The sequence below is a fragment of the Brachionichthys hirsutus genome, chromosome 15 (genome assembly GCF_040956055.1).
Source record: "Brachionichthys hirsutus isolate HB-005 chromosome 15, CSIRO-AGI_Bhir_v1, whole genome shotgun sequence".
NCBI lineage: Eukaryota > Metazoa > Chordata > Actinopteri > Lophiiformes > Brachionichthyidae > Brachionichthys > Brachionichthys hirsutus.
In genome coordinates, this window is record NC_090911.1 from 12852293 (window position 1) to 12873942 (window position 21650).

At 54.0% G+C, this 21650-nt stretch overlaps 2 protein-coding genes across 2 annotated transcripts; both read left to right on the forward strand.

The window, feature by feature from the left end:
* The first annotated feature begins 138 nt into the window (after positions 1-138).
* On the forward strand, positions 139-14048 carry LOC137904277 (sodium channel protein type 5 subunit alpha-like). Its single transcript, XM_068748437.1, has 26 exons — positions 139-405; positions 475-593; positions 850-939; positions 1226-1354; positions 1433-1524; positions 1592-1822; positions 1904-1967; positions 4645-4786; positions 4860-5057; positions 5131-5316; positions 5390-5722; positions 5801-5936; positions 6129-6367; positions 6437-6610; positions 6705-7061; positions 8335-8742; positions 8820-8937; positions 9020-9174; positions 9343-9516; positions 9997-10119; positions 10395-10667; positions 11867-11920; positions 11995-12132; positions 12218-12322; positions 12422-12692; positions 12823-14048. Exons 1-26 carry the CDS (start codon positions 139-141, stop codon positions 14046-14048), a joined length of 5802 nt encoding a protein of 1933 aa, XP_068604538.1.
* A 2266-nt stretch (positions 14049-16314) lies between these two features.
* zgc:171422 (uncharacterized protein LOC100001353 homolog) lies at positions 16315-20884 on the forward strand. Its single transcript, XM_068748439.1, has 8 exons — positions 16315-16327; positions 16930-17132; positions 17203-17295; positions 17613-17708; positions 17795-17905; positions 17994-18123; positions 18628-19347; positions 19380-20884. Exons 1-8 carry the CDS (start codon positions 16315-16317, stop codon positions 20477-20479), a joined length of 2466 nt encoding a protein of 821 aa, XP_068604540.1. The 3' UTR covers positions 20480-20884.
* Positions 20885-21650: the final 766 nt, after the last annotated feature.

A 21650-nucleotide genomic window follows, 5' to 3' on the forward strand; every position in this document is an offset into this window, starting at 1 on the left:
TAAAGGACGTCCAGACTCAACGCTAACGCTAACGCTAATGCTAACGCTAACGCTAACGCTGCTAGCGTTCTGATCCCATTCCATCTTGCTGTCTGCAGCTGTGAGTCAATTCTTGTGGAGGAGAATCAGGATGAAAGGATGGCGGCCATGTTGTTACCAAGCCGTCCTGATGGCCTGCGGCGGTTCACTCGACAGTCCCTGGCTGCCCTGGAGCAGCGGGTCGCGGAGGAGCAGGTCAAAAAAGCCAAGGATCGCCACGACGCTCAGAAGAACGCAGAACCGCCCAAACCCAGGGTCGACCTGGAGGCGGGCAAACAGCTGCCCCGCATCTACGGAGAAGTACCTCCAGAACTCATCGGGATTCCTCTGGAGGACATCGACCCGTTCTACTACAAGAACCAGAGGGTGAGTTTGAGAAGGTGGAGGATACAGGACGCCGTCATTGAATGTGATCTTCTCCCTGTCCTCTTCCAGACGTTTGTAGTCGTCAACAGGGGGAAGGCCATCTTCAGGTTCAGCTCCACGTCTGCGCTCTACACGTTCAGTCCGTTCCACTTCCTCAGACTGATCGCCGTGAAGGTTTTAGTCCATTCATATCCTTTTGGTCAATCCGGCTAATCCGGATCGAATTTGTCCTGAAGGGTTCCGAGAAGTATGTCGAATAGAATCCACGTTTCGAACGCCTTTTTCATTTTCATATTCCGGTGGATTTCTTTAAACTTCATTTCTGGCAGAGATTCCCTCCAGGAGACGACGGCCGATGATCAGTCCAGCGATTGACGCTGTAGTTGCGTGTAACGCTAGCTTCCAGACGACGCGTCCCGTGTCTCTCCTTAACCTGCGTCCCACGTTGTTCAGCCTGTTCATCATGTTCACCATCCTCACCAACTGCTTCTTCATGGCCATGTCGGAGCCGGCGCCGTGGACCAAACATCTGGAGTACGTAAGCGGTCCAAGCCCGAGCGCGTTCTAACGGGCTTCGTTGGGCTCTGATGTTCGGCTGACGCGTAAGGACACGAGACACGAATGTCCTGCCGGATGAGGAAGATTCCCCGGAGTCATCGTCACCGTGGATTCAGGCAGCAGCAGCGTTTCCTTCGATTCCACGCCGCTGCGCCTCGTTGTGGTTTATTTACCGCGCGGATCCAGTTCTACCAGGCAGATCCGGGTGGATCTCTTGCAGCGCTGCGCTCAGAGTGTTTCCTCCCCCTCTGCGTTTTTTCAGGTACACCTTTACTGCTATTTACACCTTTGAGTCGGCCATAAAGATCTTCGCCAGAGGATTCTGCGTGGTTCCGTTCACCTTCTTGAGGGATCCGTGGAACTGGCTGGACTTCACCGTCATCATCATGGCGTGAGTCTCCTGAAAGCAGCGCGTTGGTTGCAGCACCGTGTTCCTCCAGAGGTTCACCGTGTCTTCCTGGACTTCCAGGTACGTGACAGAGTTCGTTGACCTTGGAAACGTCTCGGCGTTAAGAACCTTCAGAGTTCTACGGGCCCTGAAAACCATCTCAGTCATCCCAGGTGAGACGGCGACGCCCGCCGCCATCGTCGCCCGTCCGCGCGTTAATGTCTCGTCTCGTCCGTGAAGGCCTGAAGACCATCGTGGGCGCCCTGATCCAGTCGGTGAAGAAGCTGGCAGACGTGATGATCCTCACCGTCTTCTGCCTCAGCGTCTTCGCCCTCATCGGCCTGCAGCTCTTCATGGGCCTCCTGCGGCAGAAGTGCGTCCGCTCGCCGGCGCTCTGCGTCGACGCCCACGAGTCCTTCACCTGCAACAACAGGACCTGGAGCTCCAGGGCGGACTTCCTGACCAGCGACGGTAAAAACGGGGTGCGGCGCTGATCCACCCCCTCAGACTAAAACACAAACGTGTTTATTTATTTATTGTGTCCCCTTTTAGACAATTTTTACAAAGTCGAAGGAGCAAAGGACGCCTTGATCTGCGGCTCCGGGACGGACGCCGGGTGAGTGGGGGGGGGGGGGGGGGGGTTAATCGCCTGCAGCCGGTTGCGTAACGGCGCCGCGTCCAACGGGCGCTGATCCGTGCGTGTCGCGTGTGGGACGGAACACGGCGCCGGAGCATCAGCCTCTGGCACGAGAAGAAGAAAACAGATTCAACAATAAGGGACGTGTGGAAGACACAAGACGACGTCCACGCCGGCTCCACTGGACCCGTTTACCCAGAACCACGGGGCTGCCAGCTGGGGGAGGGGGTCTCTTAAAAAGCTCCATGACATGAGGACCGGGCCGGTTCAGGCCGATGTCCTGATGAGATGCGGTCCTGTCTCCAAGCAGGACATCGTCGTATGTCTTTTCTCCAGTGTGAAGCGGTCCAAATGTTGCTACTCAGAATAATCCTCTAAATCCAAACGGTTCTCAAACAGGCCCGGCGGGCCGACTCCGCCCGAGGTGGCAGCGGACTAAACACCCGTCTGTCTCAGGATGAAGGACGATGGAAGACGGGCTCAGCGTCCGACGAGCTGCAGACAGGAAACTCCTCCCAGAGTTTCTGCTGATGCTCAGAACGAAACCCAGTCCGGTTACACAATCCTGCCCCGACTCGACCCGCTCCAGAACTCAGACCCGACACGGCCAAAGGAGTCCAAAGGAGGACGCGTGTGAGGACAATCGGTAGGACCTGCAACCAGGTGGACCGCTGGTGGAGCTCTGGGGTTCCTGGGACGACTGGAAACCGGTCCGGTCCGGTTCTGAAGACAGCAACCACACGGCAGCTTTATGTGACATTTGAGACAACGTTCTGAGACCGGCTGAGGAGACGGCAAAGACATTAAGCAGTTCAGGGTGGAGGACGTAAAACATAGAGGATGCTTAATCTTTTGAGAGAAGTCCAACAAGTAATCCCTGAAATCTCCAAATTAAAGCTTTGGACACACTCTGGAGACACACAGACAGACGGTGGACACGCAGAGACACACCGACACAGAGACACACTGAGACACAGACAGACAGAGACACGCAGAGACACGCAGACAGACAGAGACACGCAGACACACCGACACAGAGACACACTGAGACACACAGACAGACAGAGACACGCAGAGACACGCAGACAGACAGAGACACACAGAGACACACTGAGACACACAGACAGACGGTGGACACGCAGAGACACACCGACACAGAGACACACAGACAGACAGAGACACGCAGAGACACACCGACACAGAGACACACTGAGACACACAGACACAGAGACACACAGACAGACAGAGACACGCAGAGACACACCGACACAGAGACACACTGAGACACACAGACACAGAGACACACAGAGACACACTGAGACACACAGACACAGAGACACACAGACACAGAGACACACTGACACTGAGACACACAGACAGACGGTGGACACGCAGAGACACGCAGACATTTTCCTTTTGGCTGAAACTAGCATGCTAACCTTCTGCCTGGACGGATAACGGGTGTCGTCAAAGACCCCCCCCCAGGTCTCTCAGGTGTGTCCTCAGGAAGGTGAGGCTATGACAGGGTCAACACTTCCTGTCCTGATGATGATGATGATGAAGGTTAGGATCAACACGTCTCTGTACCTGAGAGCTTCAGACTCACCTCCAGGTCCTGTTTCAAAGGGACAAACAGACGGGTTTATCAGAGGGGTAGAAAGACGCGTCCTCCTAGTCCTCCCCTGTCTTCCTCGTCCTCTCCGTCCTCCCTGTCCTGTCCTCCCCGTTCTGTCCTCCCCCGTCCTCCCTGCTCAGCTGGTCTCTGAGGTCCACAGCTGTTTCCTACCATTATGAAATTATTCTGCGTCCAGCTTGTCCTCAGCTGCTGGACTTAAATATTTGCTCTAATGCCACTATGCTGACAATGAAGATCAGAGACGGACATTTTTTTTACTACAGTTTGATACCCATCTGTCTGGGGGGGTAATCCCTTTTGCCCCGGTGCGTTTGAGTGCTTCTGCCTGGAACTAATTTCAGGAGCTGATATAATCGTCCCTTTCCCTACCCAGAGGGGTCAAAGGTCACAGGGCCAGCCTGCCTGCTCCTGTAGACGTGTCTGTCCCCGGTGCTGCCGTCCCATCGACGTGTCTGTCCCCGGTGCTGCCGGTCCATTCGTACGCTGCCGTCCCATCGACGTGTCTGTCCCCGGTGCTGCCGTCCCATCGACGTGTCTGTCCCCGGTGCTGCCGGTCCATTCGTACGCTGCCGTCCCATCGACGTGTCTGTCCCCGGTGCTGCCGGTCCATCGACGTGTCTGTCCCCGGTGCTGCCGTCCCATCGACGTGTCTGTCCCCGGTGCTGCCGGTCCATTCGTACGCTGCCGTCCCATCGACGTGTCTGTCCCCGGTGCTGCCGTCCCATCGACGTGTCTGTCCCCGGTGCTGCCGGTCCATTCGTACGCTGCCGTCCCATCGACGTGTCTGTCCCCGGTGCTGCCGTCCCATCGACGTGTCTGTCCCCGGTGCTGCCGGTCCATTCGTACGCTGCCGTCCCATCGACGTGTCTGTCCCCGGTGCTGCCGGTCCATTCGTACGCTGCCGTCCCATCGACGTGTCTGTCCCCGGTGCTGCCGGTCCATTCGTACGCTGCCGTCCCATCGACGTGTCTGTCCCCGGTGCTGCCGTCCCATCATCGTTCGACGGTTTGTCCTTCTCAGGAAGTGTCCAGATGGATTCGACTGCCTAAAGGTCGGGAGGAATCCGAACTACGGCTACACCAGCTTCGATACCTTCGGCTGGGCGTTTCTGGCCCTCTTCCGGCTCATGACTCAGGACTGCTGGGAGAAACTGTTTCACCAGGTGAACCTGAGGGGACTGACATTACCTTTAACGGGTGAACCTGACTCTGCTGACTTCCTGTCTCTTTGTTCAGACCTTGCGCTCGGCGGGGAAGACCTACATGATTTTCTTTGTCCTGGTGATCTTCCTGGGCTCGTTCTACCTGGTCAACCTCATCCTGGCTGTGGTGGCCATGGCCTACGAGGAGCAGAACCAGGCCACCATCGCCGAGGCCTGGCAAAAGGAGCGGGAGTTTCGGCTGGCGATGGAGCATCTCCGCAGGGAGCAACGAGTACGTGGGCGGAGCCGCTTTCAGGAACAAACACGACATCACGTCCTGTAACGACACGCCTTTGTGTGTTCAGCTGGCAGCAACAAGACAAGCACAGGAGACGGACTCGGTGCTGTCTCCGGAACTGTCTCCCTTCTGTCTGAAGACAGGAAGCGTGTGTCGAAACAGCGGCAGAAGAAGAAGATCGCGCAGGACGTTGTCCGAGGCGATGGCAGAGGAAGACGCTGAAGAGGCGATCGACCCGCTGGACGACTCGATGGTACTTCACTCTGCAGGTACCCGCGGCTGGGGTCCCTCGATGCTGGTGGTAACCCATCACCTGTGTCTTGTAGCCTCCTCTGTCCCCTCTTCCGGTCCATCCTCTGCTGGCCACGCTCTCATCCCACCCCCTCAGTACGAAGAGAGGAAGCCAGAACAGCATCTTCAGCGCTTTCCGGGTGCGCAACAGTTCTGAAGCTGACGAAGACGAGCACAGCGTTCACGGGGACGTCTTCAGGAGTCGGGCCAATTCAACAGCGACGCCGTGGAAGAGACGGACGGGTAGCGTCCGGAGCCACTGCTCCCAGACCTTCACCCGGTTCAACATGTGCCTGGACCAGAACGGAGTCAGCACCCTGGGACTGTATACCCCGACTCACAGCGTGGGACGGGTCAGGGAAGACACGGCGATGTCCCACTCTGACATTACGTTGCCCAAAGGAGAAGATAGTCTCTTCATGTCTGTGGTGTCTTCTGTCCACCAGATACCCCCCCATGCTGAGGACGCGAGCCCCAGACTGCTGCTTCAGTCTTCGCCAGCAATGAGCCCCCCCGAGCCCCCTGCAGTGCAGAGGAAGCGAGGCCTGAGCTCAGTCAGCTTCCTCAGCGATGCCATGGATGGTGAGTCCTTCTGGGTCGTAGCGGGTCGGTTTCTGTGCATGGCAGGCCGCTGGTAGGTTATCCATATTGAGATTACAGCCCCCCCAGCACAGATTCAGACTGGCACTAAGCCCAATGAGGCGTGCGTCATGGTCCCATGGGGGGGTAACAACGGTTATCTGATGGATGACCCGCCTTGATGTTGCGTTGCAGACTTGGAAGAGTCCAGGCAGAAGTGCAATCCCTGTTGGTACGCCTTCGCTCAGAAGTACCTGATATGGGACTGTTGCCCCTGGTGGTTGACGATGAAGGGGGGGGTGAAGGACATGGTGATGGACCCCTTCCTGGACCTGGGCATCACCATATGCATTGTGCTGAACACGCTCTTCATGGCCCTGGAGCACTATCCCATGACGGATGAGTTCAACACGATGCTTTCAGTGGGAAACCTGGTAAGGCTCCGGAGACACAAAGAACAGCTGGAGTCTCCTCTTTGATCCTCTTTGATGCTTGTGTTCTAGGTGTTTACAGGCATCTTCACAGCTGAGATGGTCCTGAAGCTGATCGCCCTGGATCCCTACTGCTACTTCCAACAAGGCTGGAACATCTTTGACGGCGTCATCGTTTGTCTCAGTCTGATGGAGCTGGGCCTCTCCGACGTCGAGGGGCTGTCTGTCCTCCGATCTTTCAGACTGGTAACACGCATCTTTAACGCCGCCTTCTTTTGAACGTACACGCCTTCATGAAGTCTGACATCACGTGCCTTCTTCACCCCGTCCTCTTCATCAGCTGAGAGTCTTCAAGCTGGCCAAATCCTGGCCCACTCTCAACACTCTCATAAAGATCATCGGCAACTCGGTGGGCGCTCTGGGAAACCTGACGCTGGTGCTGGCCATCATCGTCTTCATCTTCGCCGTGGTGGGCATGCAGCTGTTTGGCAAGAACTACCAGGACTGCGTGTGCAAGATCTCCTTGGACTGCCAGCTGCCCCGCTGGCACATGAAGGACTTCTTCCACTCCTTCCTCATCGTGTTCCGGGTTCTGTGTGGCGAGTGGATCGAGACCATGTGGGACTGCATGGAAGTGGCCGGGCAGCCCCTCTGCATCCTGGTCTTCATGCTGGTCATGGTCATCGGAAACCTGGTGGTGAGTGTCTGCGTGCTTTAATATGTGAAACACGGATCCATGCCAGCGAGAACGGGCACATTTAGACGTTCCTGCTTTCACATGATGGAGCATCATTTTAGCACGGCTTCATGCTTCAGAGACTCTGCTGCCCCGTCGGGGCAAAAACCGAGCAGCAACAGGACCTGCTTATCCAGGGGATTATCCAGGGGGGCGTTCATCACTAATCATCTAGTCATGCTCCCCTTCTCTGGCTCAGTGGCTAAAGATGATCCTTACCAACTGTGCACATCACGCACACGCACGCACACACACACACACACACGCAGCCATTTGTCTGAGCTCAGCTGCCTCCCGGTTTCACAATGCAGGGCGGCGTCTTTATTGTATTTAAATTAAGGCTCCGACTTGTAAAAAAAGGATAAATGTTGACATAAGCACAATTTAATCACACGCATTAATCAGGCTATGCTAGTTGCTATGCTAGTTGCTCTGCTAGCTGCTCTGCTAGCTGCTATGCTAGCTGCTCTGCTAGCTGATCTGCTAGCTGCTCTGCTAGTTGCTATGCTAGCTGCTATGCTAGTTGCTATGCTAGCTGCTCTGCTAGCTGCTCTGCTAGTTGCTATGCTAGTTGTTGCTATGCTAGTTGCTATGCTAGCTGCTATGCTAGTTGCTATGCTAGCTGCTCTGCTAGCTGCTATGCTAGTTGCTATGCTAGTTGTTGCTATGCTAGCTGCTATGCTAGTTGCTATGCTAGCTGCTCTGCTAGCTGCTCTGCTAGTTGCTATGCTAGTTGTTGCTATGCTAGTTGCTATGCTAGCTGCTATGCTAGTTGCTCTGCTAGCTGCTCTGCTAGCTGCTATGCTAGTTGCTATGCTAGCTGCTCTGCTAGCTGCTATGCTAGTTGCTATGCTAGTTGTTGCTATGCTAGTTGCTATGCTAGCTGCTCTGCTAGCTGCTATGCTAGTTGCTCTGCTAGCTGCTATGCTAGTTGCTATGCTAGCTGCTCTGCTAGCTGCTCTGCTAGCTGCTCTGCTAGCTGCTCTGCTAGCTGCTATGCTAGCTGCTCTGCTAGCTGCTCTGCTAGTTGCTATGCTAGTTGTTGCTATGCTAGTTGCTATGCTAGCTGCTATGCTAGTTGCTATGCTAGCTGCTATGCTAGTTGCTCTGCTAGCTGCTATGCTAGTTGCTATGCTAGCTGCTCTGCTAGCTGCTATGCTAGCTGCTCTGCTAGCTGCTCTGCTAGCTGCTCTGCTAGCTGCTATGGTTTAAGTTTCGTCTCATGTCTTCTCAGGTGTTGAACCTGTTTCTGGCCCTGCTGCTCAGCTCCTTCAGTTCGGACAATCTCTCCGCTCCGGACGAAGATGGCGATCTGAACAACATTCAGATCGCCATCGCCCGCATCACCGCCGCCATCTCCTGGCTGGCCACCAAGGTCATCGACCTCTCCAACCGCGGCCCGAAGCGTCAGACGCAGAAGGACAAAGAAGCCAGTCAGGACAGCAAGCCGGCGGCGAACCACGTGGAAAGGAATGGCGGTGTTTTGGGACGGCGTGGAGAGACGTACGTCCTAACGGAGGAGGACAGCTACATGACCAACCCCAACCTGACCGTCGTCGTTCCCATCGCCCCGGGGGAGTCCGACATGGACTTCCTGGAGGAGGAGAATTCTGACTCATCGGAGGATGAAGAGAATAAACCGGTGAGTTTTTCTCCTGAGAGGAGAAGCATCGACTTCTGTTCCAGAGGATCCGCTGGTGAAGACGTGTCTCTACGCAGGAGAAGGTCAGCCTATCAGAAGGCAGCACGGTGGATCTCAGGAAGGCCGGGGACGAGATGGACAACCTGTCGGAGCTGGCTGAAGAGAACCTGGAGCCGGAGGAATGCTTCCCGGGATGTGAGGCTTCAGGCTGCGTGTTCCTGCCACGCCGAGGCGTGTTTTAATGCACGCGCTGTTTCCTCCTTCCCGTCCCACTCAGTGTGTCTGAGGCGCTGTCGGTGCTGCGACGTCGACACCAGCCGGGGTCCGGGTCAGGCCTGGTGGAGGCTGAGGAAGACCTGCTACCAGATCGTGGAGCACAGCTGGTTTGAGACCTTCATCATCTTCATGATCCTGCTCAGCAGCGGCGCTCTGGTGCGGCAAGGCTCATTCTAAAAACAAAATCAAGTAGCAGTGGGTTAGCATTAGCACAAAGCTAGGTCCGCTGAGGAGACTAACCTTCAGATGGAAGCAGAGGCCACACCCCTCAGCTGGAAGGTGAGCCGGCGTTTCATCGGGGTGTCGTGCTTCCTCACGCTGCAGGCCTTCGAGGATATCTACGTCGAGAAGAGGAAATTCATCAAGGTGATCCTGGAGTCTGCCGACAAGGTCTTCTCCTACATCTTCGTGCTGGAGATGTTCCTCAAGTGGATTGCATACGGCTTCAAGAAGTATTTCACCAACTACTGGTGCTGGCTGGACTTCCTTATCGTGGACGTAAGTCAACATTTAGTGTGGCTTTGTTCCACGCTGCTATATTCTATAAAGGTTCCATGGCTCAGGAAATATTTGTAGTTTTTATGCATTTCTATGTTACACTTTTTTAAATAATTGTATTGAGTCTTTAATATCAGGAATGGCTGCAACTCTCACCCCAAAGGTTCAAACATTAGAGTTCTGGTTTTCACCTTTACGTGTCTTTCTGTGCTCCTTTACCTGGTTTACAGTTCTGGTTTTCACCTTTACGTGTCTTTCTGTGCTCCTTTACCTGGTTTAGAGTTCTGGTTTTCACCTTTACGTGTCTTTCTGTGCTCCTTTACCTGGTTTAGAGTTCTGGTTTTCACCTTTACGTGTCTTTCTGTGCTCCTTTACCTGGTTTACAGTTCTGGTTTTCACCTTTACGTGTCTTTCTGTGCTCCTTTACCTGGTTTACAGTTCTGGTTTTCACCTTTACGTGTCTTTCTGTGCTCCTTATAGGTGTCCCTGATCAGCCTGATAGCAAACTCGCTTGGATATTCCGACTTCGCTGCGATCAAGTCTCTGAGGACTCTGCGAGCTTTGAGGCCTCTCAGAGCTCTGTCCAGATTTGAGGGCATGCGGGTTAGGATCTTATTTATCCGACGTTAAGTTGCACTTTGTGAGTTTCTTGCTAGCATGCTAACCAGCTAGCACCAGCCCCGCCTGTCTTGTAACACCATTTTGTACCTCTCACAAGTTCTCTGAGTATTTTGTCGAATATTTTAAATGTGTATGAAGTAAATCTGTGTCTTGTCAGCAGGATGGCTCTCGGGCTCGGGATCAGCGATTCCGGAATGTTAAAGCGCTCCGCTCGAGCTCGGTTTCTCCTCACCTGTCGTGCTCCTGTTGCTCCTCAGGTGGTTGTCAACGCCCTCATCGGCGCCATCCCCTCCATCATGAATGTGCTGCTGGTGTGTCTCATCTTCTGGCTCATCTTCAGCATCATGGGCGTCAACCTGTTTGCTGGCAAGTTTGGGAAGTGTGTGAACAGAACCGGCTTCATCCACAGCGTCTCCGAGGTCAACAACAAGTCCGACTGCCTCGCCATGAACGACACCCGGTTCTTCTGGACCAAGGTGAAGGTCAACTTCGACAACGTCGGGCTCGGCTACCTTTCCCTTCTGCAAGTGGTGAGTGTTCTCTGCAGGAGCCGTGCAGCCACATCGTGAAACGTCGTGTGAAACATCGTGTTTCATGAAACGTCGTGTGAAACATCGTGTGAAACGTCGTGAAACATCGTGTGGAACATCGTGTGGAACGTCGTGTGAAACATCGTGTGGAACGTCGTGTGAAACATCGTGTGGAACGTCGTGTGAAACATCGTGTGAAACATCGTGTGAAACATCGTGTGGAACGTCGTGTGAAACATCGTGTGGAACGTCGTGTGAAACATCGTGTGGAACGTCGTGTGAAACATCGTGTTTCATGAAACGTCGTGTGAAACATCGTGTGGAACGTCGTGAAACATCGTGTGGAACATCGTGTGGAACGTCGTGTGAAACATCGTGTGGAACGTCGTGTGAAACATCGTGTGGAACGTCGTGTGAAACATCGTGTGGAACATCGTGTGAAACATCGTGTGGAACGTCGTGTGAAACATCGTGTGAAACATCGTGTGAAACATCGTGTTTCATGAAACGTCGTGTGGAACGTCGTGAAACATCGTGTGGAACGTCGTGAAACGTCGTGAAACATCGTGTGGAACATCGTGTGGAACGTCGTGTGGAACGTCGTGTGGAACGTCGTGAAACGTCGTGTGAAACATCGTGTTTCATGAAACATCGTGTGAAACATCGTGTTTCATGAAACATCGTGTGAAACATCGTGTGGAACGTCGTGAAACGTCGTGAAACGTCGTGCGAAACATCGTGTTTCATGAAACGTCGTGTGAAACATCGTGTTTCATGAAACGTCGTGAAACGTCGTGTTTCATGAAACGTCGTGTGAAACATCGTGTGGAATGTCGTGTTTCATGAAACATCGTGTGAAACATCGTGAAACGTCGTGAAACGTCGTGAAACGTCGTGAAATGTCGTGTGGAACATCGTGTGAAACATCGTGAAACATCGTGTGGAACATCGTGAAACATTGTGCGAGACGTCGTGAAACGTCGTGTGAAACATCGTGTGAAACATCGTGAAACATCGTGTGAAACGTCGTGTGGAACGTCGTGTTTCATGAAACATCGTGTGAAACATCGTGAAACGTCGTGAAACGTCGTGAAACGTCGTGAAACGTCGTGAAACGTCGTGAAACGTCGTGTGAAACGTCGTGAAACGTCGTGTGAAACATCGTGTGAAACATCGTGCGACGCTGTCTTGTGTTGCAGGCTACGTTTAAAGGATGGATGGAAATAATGAATGCGGCTGTGGATTCCCGAGGCGTGAGTATCCCTGCCGGCGTCCAGGCGTGACATCACGGACACGCCCGTAACCTTACAGCGCGCTCTGGTTCCAGGTGGAGGAACAGCCCGTCAGAGAGATCAACATCTACATGTACCTCTATTTCGTCATCTTCATTATTTTCGGCTCCTTCTTCACCCTCAATCTCTTCATCGGCGTCATTATTGACAATTTCAACCAGCAGAAGAGAAAGATGAGTGCCTGGCGCCGCGCCTCGTTTCCGCTGCGTCGCTGAACGATTGCGTCCCCGTAACGGGAGTTGGTGTTGCTCTGTGTACTTAGGAGGACAGGATATCTTTATGACCGAGGAGCAGAAGAAGTACTACAACGCTATGAAGAAGTTAGGCACCAAAAAGCCTCAGAAGCCGATACCGAGACCGACGGTGAAACCAGTCATTCACTTTTAGCGACATGCGCCGCCCGTTAGCCTGCTAGCATCACTAGCACACCAACGGGCCTCGTGTTTGTCTTCCCCGTCTCAGAACGTCCTCCAAGCCTTCTTCTTTGATCTGGTCTCCAAGCAAGCGTTCGACATCATCATCATGATGCTCATCATCGTCAACATGGTGACCATGATGGTGGAGACGGACGAGCAGTCGGCGCGCACGGAGTCCATCCTGAACAAGATCAACCTGGTCTTCATCGTCGTCTTCACCGCCGAATGCCTCGTCAAGATCGTCGCCCTGCGCTGCTACTTCTTCACCATTCCGTGGAACATCTTTGACTTCGTGGTGATCATTCTGTCCATCGTGGGTGAGCAGAGAAACGACGGTCGCCACGCGGGGGCGGCGCTGCTGCAGGCCCGCCCCCCCGGCGATGCTCTAATGGCACCGAGCATTTAGCCGTCATCATAAACGCACCTCGCCTTTGCCTCTCTCCCCAGGGATCGTTCTTGCAGACATCATCGAGAAGTACTTCGTGTCTCCGACCCTGTTTCGCGTCATCAGACTCGCCCGGATCGGGCGTGTCCTTCGGCTCATCCGTGCAGCCAAAGGAATCAGGACTCTGCTGTTTGCCTTAATGATGTCCATGCCGGCGCTGTTCAACATCGGCCTCCTGCTTTTCCTCGTCATGTTCATCTACGCCATCTTCGGCATGGCGAACTTCGCCTACGTAAAGAAGCAGGACGGGGTCGATGACATGTTTAACTTTGAGACCTTCGGGAACAGCATGATCTGCCTTTTCCAGATCAGCACGTCGGCCGGTTGGGACAACCTTCTGAGTCCGATCATGTCCACCTCCCCAGAAGAATGCGACCCCAACTTTGTGAATACCGGCTCCAACACCCGGGGGAACTGCGGCAGCCCCTCGGTGGGCATCGCCTTCTTTGTCAGTTACATCATCATCTCCTTCCTCATCGTGGTGAACATGTACATCGCCATCATCCTGGAGAACTTCAGCGTGGCCACGGAGGAGAGCACGGAGCCGCTGAGCGAGGACGACTTCGAGATGTTTTACGAGGTTTGGGAGAAGTTCGATTCCGAGGCCACGCAGTTCATCGAGTTTTCCATGCTGTCCGTCTTCGCGGACACTTTGCCGGAGCCGCTGCGAATAGCCAAGCCGAACACGATCAAGCTGATCTCCATGGACCTGCCCGTGGTCAGCGGCGACCGGATCCACTGCCTGGACATCCTGTTTGCGTTCACAAAGCGTGTCCTGGGAGAGTCGGGTGAGATGGACGCCCTCAAGCAGCAAATGGAGGAGAAGTTCATGATGACCAACCCCTCCAAGGTCTCCCACGAACCCATCACCTCAACGCTGCGCCACAAGCTGGAGGAGGTGTCCGCCGTCATCATCCAGCGATGTTTCAGGAGGCACCTGGTGAAGCGGCAAATGAAGCAGGCGTCCTACCTCTACCGACGGATCAACTACGAGGCCGAAGTGGATGTAGAAGACGCCCCGGAGAGGGAGGGGCTTATCGCCTCCATGATTCAGCACTATGGGCCCGTTGGGCTGGAGGCCGAAGAGACGACAGAGGACACGGGAATGTCCTCGCCTCCGTCTTACGAAAGCCTGGCCAGGCCGTTGGGCGGCGGCTCCTCGTCCGGAGACATTGAGCGCCGAGGTCCGGGTCGAGGAAACGAGGAGACCCGGACTCTGAGTCTCTGAGTCTCTGAGCGTGTGTTGAACGTGTCTCAAATGCATCCTGGCCAAAGAGATGAACTGCAGCCGCGGCTCCGTAGCAGCAGCTAGCTGAACCCGGCTCATGGTGTTTGCATGTCGCTCACGGAGTCAAATTAAAAATGGAATGCCACCAAATATCCCGTTTGGGAAAAAGAAAAAAAATGGTGAAGGGTGCCAATTTGGATTTGGCCCCAAAGAGATTTCCTCCCTCTGGTTGTCGGGGGCGACAAATCCAAGTCCGAGCAGCTGGGATGGAGGGATAATCTGTGTGTAAAAAAATCACTTGTCTTAATTACACACTGACGGGCACACACATGCACGCCATCTTTCACACACACACACACACATAGACATACATGTATCAACACAGCTACTGTACACGCACGCACGCACGCACACACACACACACACACACACGTAGACATACATCAACACAGCTACTGTACACGCACGCACGCACGCACACACACACACACACACACACACACACACACGTAGACATACATCAACACAGCTACTGTACACGCACGCACGCACACACACACACACACACACACACACACACACACACGTAGACATACATCAACACAGCTACTGTACACGCACGCACACACACACACACACACGTAGACATACATCAACACAGCTACTGTACACGCACGCACACACACACACGCCACCCTGTCGCTGTCATCTTTAGACAGATGCTTATGTTGAATTAATTCTGCTTCCTGCCAGATAAATGTCTCTCGACTGGAAGCGACTTGGTAACTGATCTGATTTTTAAACATTTCATGGACATGTGGCGGAGATTAAACCTTCATCAGAGAGCAAACATTTTAAAAACGATTAAAGAGGCACTATGTCTAATTACAAAACGCACAATTAAACGCAGCGGAGTGCGCATGATGTCAAACCTCGACGTGTAACGTGGTCATGCTAAACTCTAATGCAAAGGTCATTTGAGAAATTGCATGATCTATGTGTGACCTTTATTTAAATGACCTTTAGTTAAAGGAAGGACATAAGAGACATCTTCGTCATCATCATCAGTCAGAGAGGATATTCGGTGAGGTTAGTGTTCGAAAAGGGAATCTGGACCTCCACCAGAATATGCTTCCCAGATAAGTAGCCTGCAAACTATATGTACTATACTATATGTAGTATTTCAGTGTTACGCCTGCCTTTGTGTCTGATTGGCTGTTGATGACAAACTAAAAGTAGAAGTGGAAATGAGACACAACGAAATAAGAGCAGAGGAAGCAGCCTTTGGGGACAAGCAGGCCTTTGCGTGGAGTCCTCTCTGCCCAGATGAGGCGCCATCTAATTACCTTTGCCGTCCCATCAGAAGGCTTTCACTGCCCCCACGAGGGGATGCGTGCAAGTACAAGCCGCACAAGTGCACTGCATGTGTGACCTTTATTTAAATGACCTAAGGAAGGACGTAAGAGACATCTTCGTCATCATCATCAGTCAGAGAGGATAGCCGCATGTGGAAGAGGCTTCACCACTGCGAGCGAAGCGACACTTCACTTCACATTTCTGTATGGCAAAACAGAAATGTTGCATTTCTGCCACCGGGCAGCACCTTTCTGCTGACCTCATCTCTATGGAATAAAATGTTACTTTCTCTTTTTGTTGGATGGGTCGTGTTGCAAAAGTTAATATTTGTGCTGCCATTTTCCTTAGCTTGTATTAATATATATATATTTTTGTAACATCTAATCACAGATGATAAAAGGATCTCCAAAAAGATAAATAAATAAATCCCGATTAGATTACGTTCGGGGAGGAACTTTAAGCATGCAGCCGTCTTCTCGAATATTATATGTTCTCAAAACCACATTTAGAACAAAGTATAAGTATATAAAAAAAGCCTTTTAGAGTTCATTCAAAGAAGATTTTGTAATTGTCCAAAAAAATCCTCAAATAAATGGATTTATTTTAATGTACTTTGAGTTCATCGCGTTTGGACGTTGCTTTTAGGATCTTTTCGTTGAACGGTTTGGAGGGGCGGCACGTCGCCTTGTTACAGTCCATTGAATAGCACGCGTCTTATCCGGACTGCCCCGTGCAGCAAAACGAAGCACACCATAAGATCGTGACGTCGGTTCAACGCAGCCCAGCGTGAACAACGTGTTTCAGGAAGAAGTTGGCGCCCTGGGCCTCGTATGCGGTTAGCTAGTGCGCTAGCCGAAAGCGTATTGCTCTGTGTCGGCTTTTCGTCCTATCTTTATTCAGTAGCCCCACGATGAGCGACATGGGTACGTATTAGCGCGTGACACACGGTTTAAATGTATATGTTGCTTCTCGTGCGGCTAGGTAACCAGCTAAAGCTAAAGCTAAGGATTAGCCGAGGGTCTGCAGGCCTCGACTAATCCCTGGAACGCGTATTGCTTAACCTTAGCTGACTTGGGCCCAAACAGCAACAACATGGTGTCTATAAAAACGTGTTTATATTTTTCGGTTTTTTTTTATTTGTTTATCTGTCGCTACGCAGCATTTGGCTCTTGAGACCAGCTTCATTCGATATAGATGCCCCCTCTGCGTTGGGTAGCGGGCTAGCTAGCTAGTGCTAGCGTTAGCCTTCTTTGATGCATAAACACTGAAGGGGTGCTTTAGCGTGTCGGGACGGCCCGTGAAGCCACCCTACAAGGCCGCGTTCACAGCAGCGGACGGGCTGCTGTTCAGGGGCTTTCCTGAAAAGGAAAGGCATCTAAAGCGTCCCTTTAGCGCCGGACGCCCCCCCCCTGCTAGCCATAAGAAATAAGGGTCAAAGCATTAGCATGAATAGCCTCTTTAGCACGTAAGACGTCACCACCCTGTTTGTTTAACGTCATGAATGATCTTTTTCTCTCCTCTGAAGAATTCAGCGTCCCCCTGTCCTCGCTGGCTCTCCTGGTCCCCCCACTTCGGCTGATGTCGGCAGTGATGTGGGAAGTGGTCCGGCAGCGGCACATCAAGCACTACGGGAAACTGGAGGAGTTCGTTTCCATGGTAACAGATGCAGTTCCTGAGCTGATGAGCAAAAGAGAAGGGCGCCTGCTGTCGCTGGGCCTGAGAGCCAGGGTAAGTGTCGAATGATCCGAGATGCGAGTCAAAGTGATCAAACGTGGAATGACGAGCACGCCTCCTCCAGACGACGCTCGAGCTGCTGCGTTCGGAGCATCCCGACGACCTCAAGGCCGTCCAGAGCCACCTCAGTCGCATCCAGTCTTCCTGCGTTGAAGAAGTGAGTGCGTTTTCATTCCGTGTGGAAGAGGAAATGTCAAGTTTTCATCCAAAACTCCGTGATGACGCTTGGGAGGAGGGTTAGCCACGATTTGATCCGGATCAATGGGAGATTCAGGATGACGGGGATTTATTTAGCGCCATTTATCACGCGTGTTCTGTCCTTTAAAGGGAGCTGCTGGGTGACCGTTCCCTTGTCTTTTATGAGAAGACTTTCCTCACGGCCTCCAGCTTCCCCTTCACCCCGACGTGGTCGATGCCCCCCCCCCCCCGGCACGTCTCTCGTCTCTGACGCGTGCCGTGCTGTTTCTGTTGCAGACAAACGATTCTGTGATCGACGCGCCGGAGGCGAACTTCATGAAGCTGGTGCAAGGCCTCATCGAAGACACGGACGGCAGAGAGCACTTCCTCAAGGTCAGAATCGTCTCCACGCTGTAGACGCTCGGATCCGGTGAGGACCGCGCTCACGGGGGCCGTCGTTTCTCTGCTCCGTGTGACAGAACGTGTTTCCGGTGGAGTATGGACCCGACTTCGACACGGCGCTGGAGACTCTGGTTTGTGAATTCTTCACCAGGCTGGAGGAGCTGCTGCCGATTCCAGACTTCAAACAGGTGCAAAGGGGCTTCGTGAAAGACGAGAATAGAAAGTCGACAAAGAACATTCAACCTGACGTTCAAACCGGTTTCTTTATTTTGGTAGACGGCGTCCTGGATCAGTGCTGCCCCCTCTGTCCTGGAGGACTACATGCAGTGTGTGTCAAACGGAGACGACCTGAAGTTCCTTCTACAAAGCAAACAGTGTCACGGGAAACTGGCTAAGAGCAGCGTTGGTGCGTAGAATAAACCAGTTAGCATGGAGGATGCTGAACCAGTTAGCATGGAGGATGCTGAACCAGTTAGCATGGAGGATGATGAACCAGTTAGCATGGAGGGTGATGAACCAGTTAGCATGGAGGATGCTGAACCAGTTAGCATGGCGGGTGATGAAGCAGTTAGCATGGAGGATGCTGAACCAGTTAGCATGGAGGATGCTGAACCAGTTAGCATGGCGGGTGATGAAGCAGTTAGCATGGAGGGTGATGAAGCAGTTAGCATGGAGGATGCTGAACCAGTTAGCATGGAGGATGCTGAACCAGTTAGCATGGCGGGTGATGAAGCAGTTAGCATGGAGGATGCTGAACCAGTTAGCATGGCGGGTGATGAAGCAGTTAGCATGGAGGGTGCTGAACCAGTTAGCATGGAGGATGCTGAACCAGTTAGCATGGAGGATGCTGAAGCAGTTAGCATGGAGGAAGTAGCTAACGTCGTCGGCTCTCTCCTTCCTTCCCCCACAGCCCCGTTCCAGTCAGACGACCTCCTCATCCCCTCCCTGTGTCTCCCCCCTTCGCTGGAGGTGGCCATCGCCTCCCACCCAAGTGCTTCTGATGATGAAAACAACGACGTTCCTCAGATCGTCATGTTTGATGAAGACCTGTCTACAAACCCGTCCACGTCGGCGGTCTTTCCCGAATCACCCAAACAGACTGCTGCTTCGCCCCCCCCCCGGAGGAGGCAGCAGTCGGGGATGCATAAGTGCCCCGAGTGTGGCAAGAGCTTCAAGCACCACTCGGTGCTCCTGGAGCACCGGCGGGTCCACAGCGGCCTGCAGCCCTACAGCTGCTCTGAGTGTGGGCGGGCCTTCAGGACGGCCACGCTGCTGGCGGGACACAGGCTGAGGAAGTGCAGGAACGCTGCCTACCTGTGCATCAAATGTGGGAACAGTTTCCCCACCTCCCTGGACAAATTCAGACACCACTGCCCAAAACATGGCCGTACCTACGATTGCGGGCAGTGCGGTAAGAGTTTCCAGAAGTCGAGCAGCTTGAAGGAACACCTGCTAAGCCACGCCCAAAGCCGCCTGTTCAAGTGCAGCCATTGTGGGGCGGGGTTTTCAGGAATAGGTGACCTGAAGTATCATCAGCAGGTCGACCACGACAAGCCTTACCGGTGTAAGGAGTGTGGGAAGAGTTTCATCTCCTCCAAGTGTCTGGCCAAGCATCAACAGCGGCACCAGGAGGGGGGGGGAGGGGCGGCGGCAAGCACAGGAAGAGCGGCCCGGGTCGTCGGCTCGCCTCCACGTCATCCAGGAACGCCTCGGCCAAAGCGGCCCACCCCCGAGGACGAGTGACGCACAGCTGTCCCCTGTGTGGACGGACCTTCAAGTACCGCTTTGAGTTCCTGGAGCACCAGCGGTTCCACACGGCCGTCAAGCCTTACAAGTGCTCTCAGTGCGGCAAAGCCTTCCGGACAGAGGCCCACCTGTCCGGCCACAGGAAGAGGAAGTGTAAGAACGCCGCCCACATTTGCACCAAGTGTGGGTGTCATTTCAGGTCTCTCCACGAGCGGGTCAGGCATCAGTGCGTCCAGCTGCTCACAAAGTACGAGTGCTCCCACTGCGGGAAGGCCTTCAAGATGGCCCACCTGCTGAGGAACCACCAGATGAGCGAGCACCAGCTCCCCTACAGCCCCGACCACCGCTTCAGGTGCCGCTACTGTGACGAGACGTTCCCCGGCATCAGCGAGCTCAAGTTCCACCAGAGAGTCGACCACGAGAAACCCTACCAGTGTCAGGAATGTGGGAAGTGCTTCCTGTCTGAGAAGTGCCTGACCAACCACGAGCTGCGGCACAACGACGAGCGGCCGGAGAGCTGCCCGGTCTGCGGCCGCGGCTTCAGGAACCGCTACGACCTGAAGCAGCACGTGCGCACCCACACGGGAGAGCGGCCGTACCAGTGCACGCACTGTTCACAGTGCTTCTCCACAGCGGGGGGCCTGAGGAGCCACACCCGGGTCCACACGGGCGAGAAGCCCCACGTCTGCCCGGACTGCGGCAAGGCTTTCTCCCAGATGGGAGCCATGCGCACGCACCGGCTCACCCACACCGGGGAGCGGCCGTTTAAGTGCACGGTGTGTGGCAAAGGCTTCACCATGGCACACAAGGTCACGGTGCACATGCGCGTGCACACGGGGGAGCGGCCCTACGTTTGCTCTCAGTGCGGCAAAGCCTTCTCGGACGGGAGCGTGCTGAAGCAGCACACGCTGAACCACTCCGGGGTGAGACCCTACCACTGCCAGCTCTGCCCCAAGACCTACACCTGCCTGAATCACCTGAGGAGGCACCTGAAGAGCCACTCCAGCATGAACTGAGCCGGGCCTCCGGGCTGCCTGGGTCAGCCCACCTGAGACCTGGGTCACCTGAGACCGGGCTGCCTGAGTCAGCCCACCTGAGCCGCTCACCCAAGCAGGATTCCTCAGTGCTGTTGAAAACCACACTGAGTTAGGAAGAAGAGCTCGATGCTTGATCTTCCTGTTAATAAGTTAGCTTAGCATGAAGGCTCGACCGGGCTCCGGGGACGGGGACTCGGCCCGGCTCCGGGGACGGGGACTCGACCGGGCTCCGGGGACGGGGACTCGGCCCGGCTCCGGGGACGGGGACTCGGCCCGGCTCCGGGGACGGGGACCTCGTTAAACTCCGCAGGAACTCTTTTTTCCGGACATCAGTTTCTCAAATCGGGTCTCTAAGATGCTGCATGTCCAAAAGTAAGCGTAAAGGCGGGGGGGGGGGGGGGGGGGGGGGGTCTCTTTTTGGAAAGACCTTAAAGGTGGTTCAAATGAAAATGACAAGTCTGTACATTTACTTAATGATGAATTATGAGTGAAAAATAAAGGTCAGCATTTTTATTTCATCAGAACTTGCTTTGCGTGGGCGTTGTGTGTGTGTGTGTGTGTGTGCGCGCGCGTGCGAACTGTGGGTCCATTGAACTGCTTCACGTTATTGATCATGTCTAGCCGTTGATCCCTGAGCCAATCAGATGCCGGCTGATCTCCACACAGGTTTGGGACGTGGGGGGGGGGGGGGGGGTAGCAGTGCTCTGATGGTTCCTCGTCGTCTCCGTGTATTCTGGTGGTCCAGAGAGATCCAGGAATGTGACGCCCCTCCCACAGCTGGCAGAGAGGCGGAGCACTTCCAGATGTTCCTCCGCTTCTCCCTTCCCTCCCTTTTCCACCGGTGACGTCAGTGGAAAGTCTGAGCCCACAATAAAAGGGTCTGTTTTGTCACACACACACCCCCCCCCCCCCCCCCCCCGCACAGGGCCAAATGAACACGCCTACACTTCTGTGGTTCCGTCCATGGAAGAACCTCCTCACTGCGAGCCGAACCCTCCATCTGGCCGCTAGATGGCGCTGTGTCTCTTCCTGCTTCTGGAGCCCCCCCTCCCTCCTTGATTCTATCATCAGGTCCGTCTGGACGCCGAAGTGAACCAGATGTCCTCCAGCCCCGCCCTTCTGACCCGGTTCCGAGACCCGGTTCAGCTGC

Excerpts from the sequence above, each read along its gene's own strand:
- LOC137904277 (XM_068748437.1), top strand. The coding sequence starts at position 139 with ATGGCGGCCATGTTGTTACCAAGCCGTCCTGATGGCCTGCGGCGGTTC. Across the intron at positions 5,058-5,130 it reads ATCTCCGCAGGGAGCAACGA|CTGGCAGCAACAAGACAAGC; the intron begins GTACGTGGGCGG and ends TTGTGTGTTCAG. Across the intron at positions 6,611-6,704 it reads TCCTCCGATCTTTCAGACTG|CTGAGAGTCTTCAAGCTGGC; the intron begins GTAACACGCATC and ends CCTCTTCATCAG.
- zgc:171422 (XM_068748439.1), top strand. Across the intron at positions 17,906-17,993 it reads CGATTCCAGACTTCAAACAG|ACGGCGTCCTGGATCAGTGC; the intron begins GTGCAAAGGGGC and ends TTATTTTGGTAG. Across the intron at positions 18,124-18,627 it reads ACTGGCTAAGAGCAGCGTTG|CCCCGTTCCAGTCAGACGAC; the intron begins GTGCGTAGAATA and ends CTTCCCCCACAG.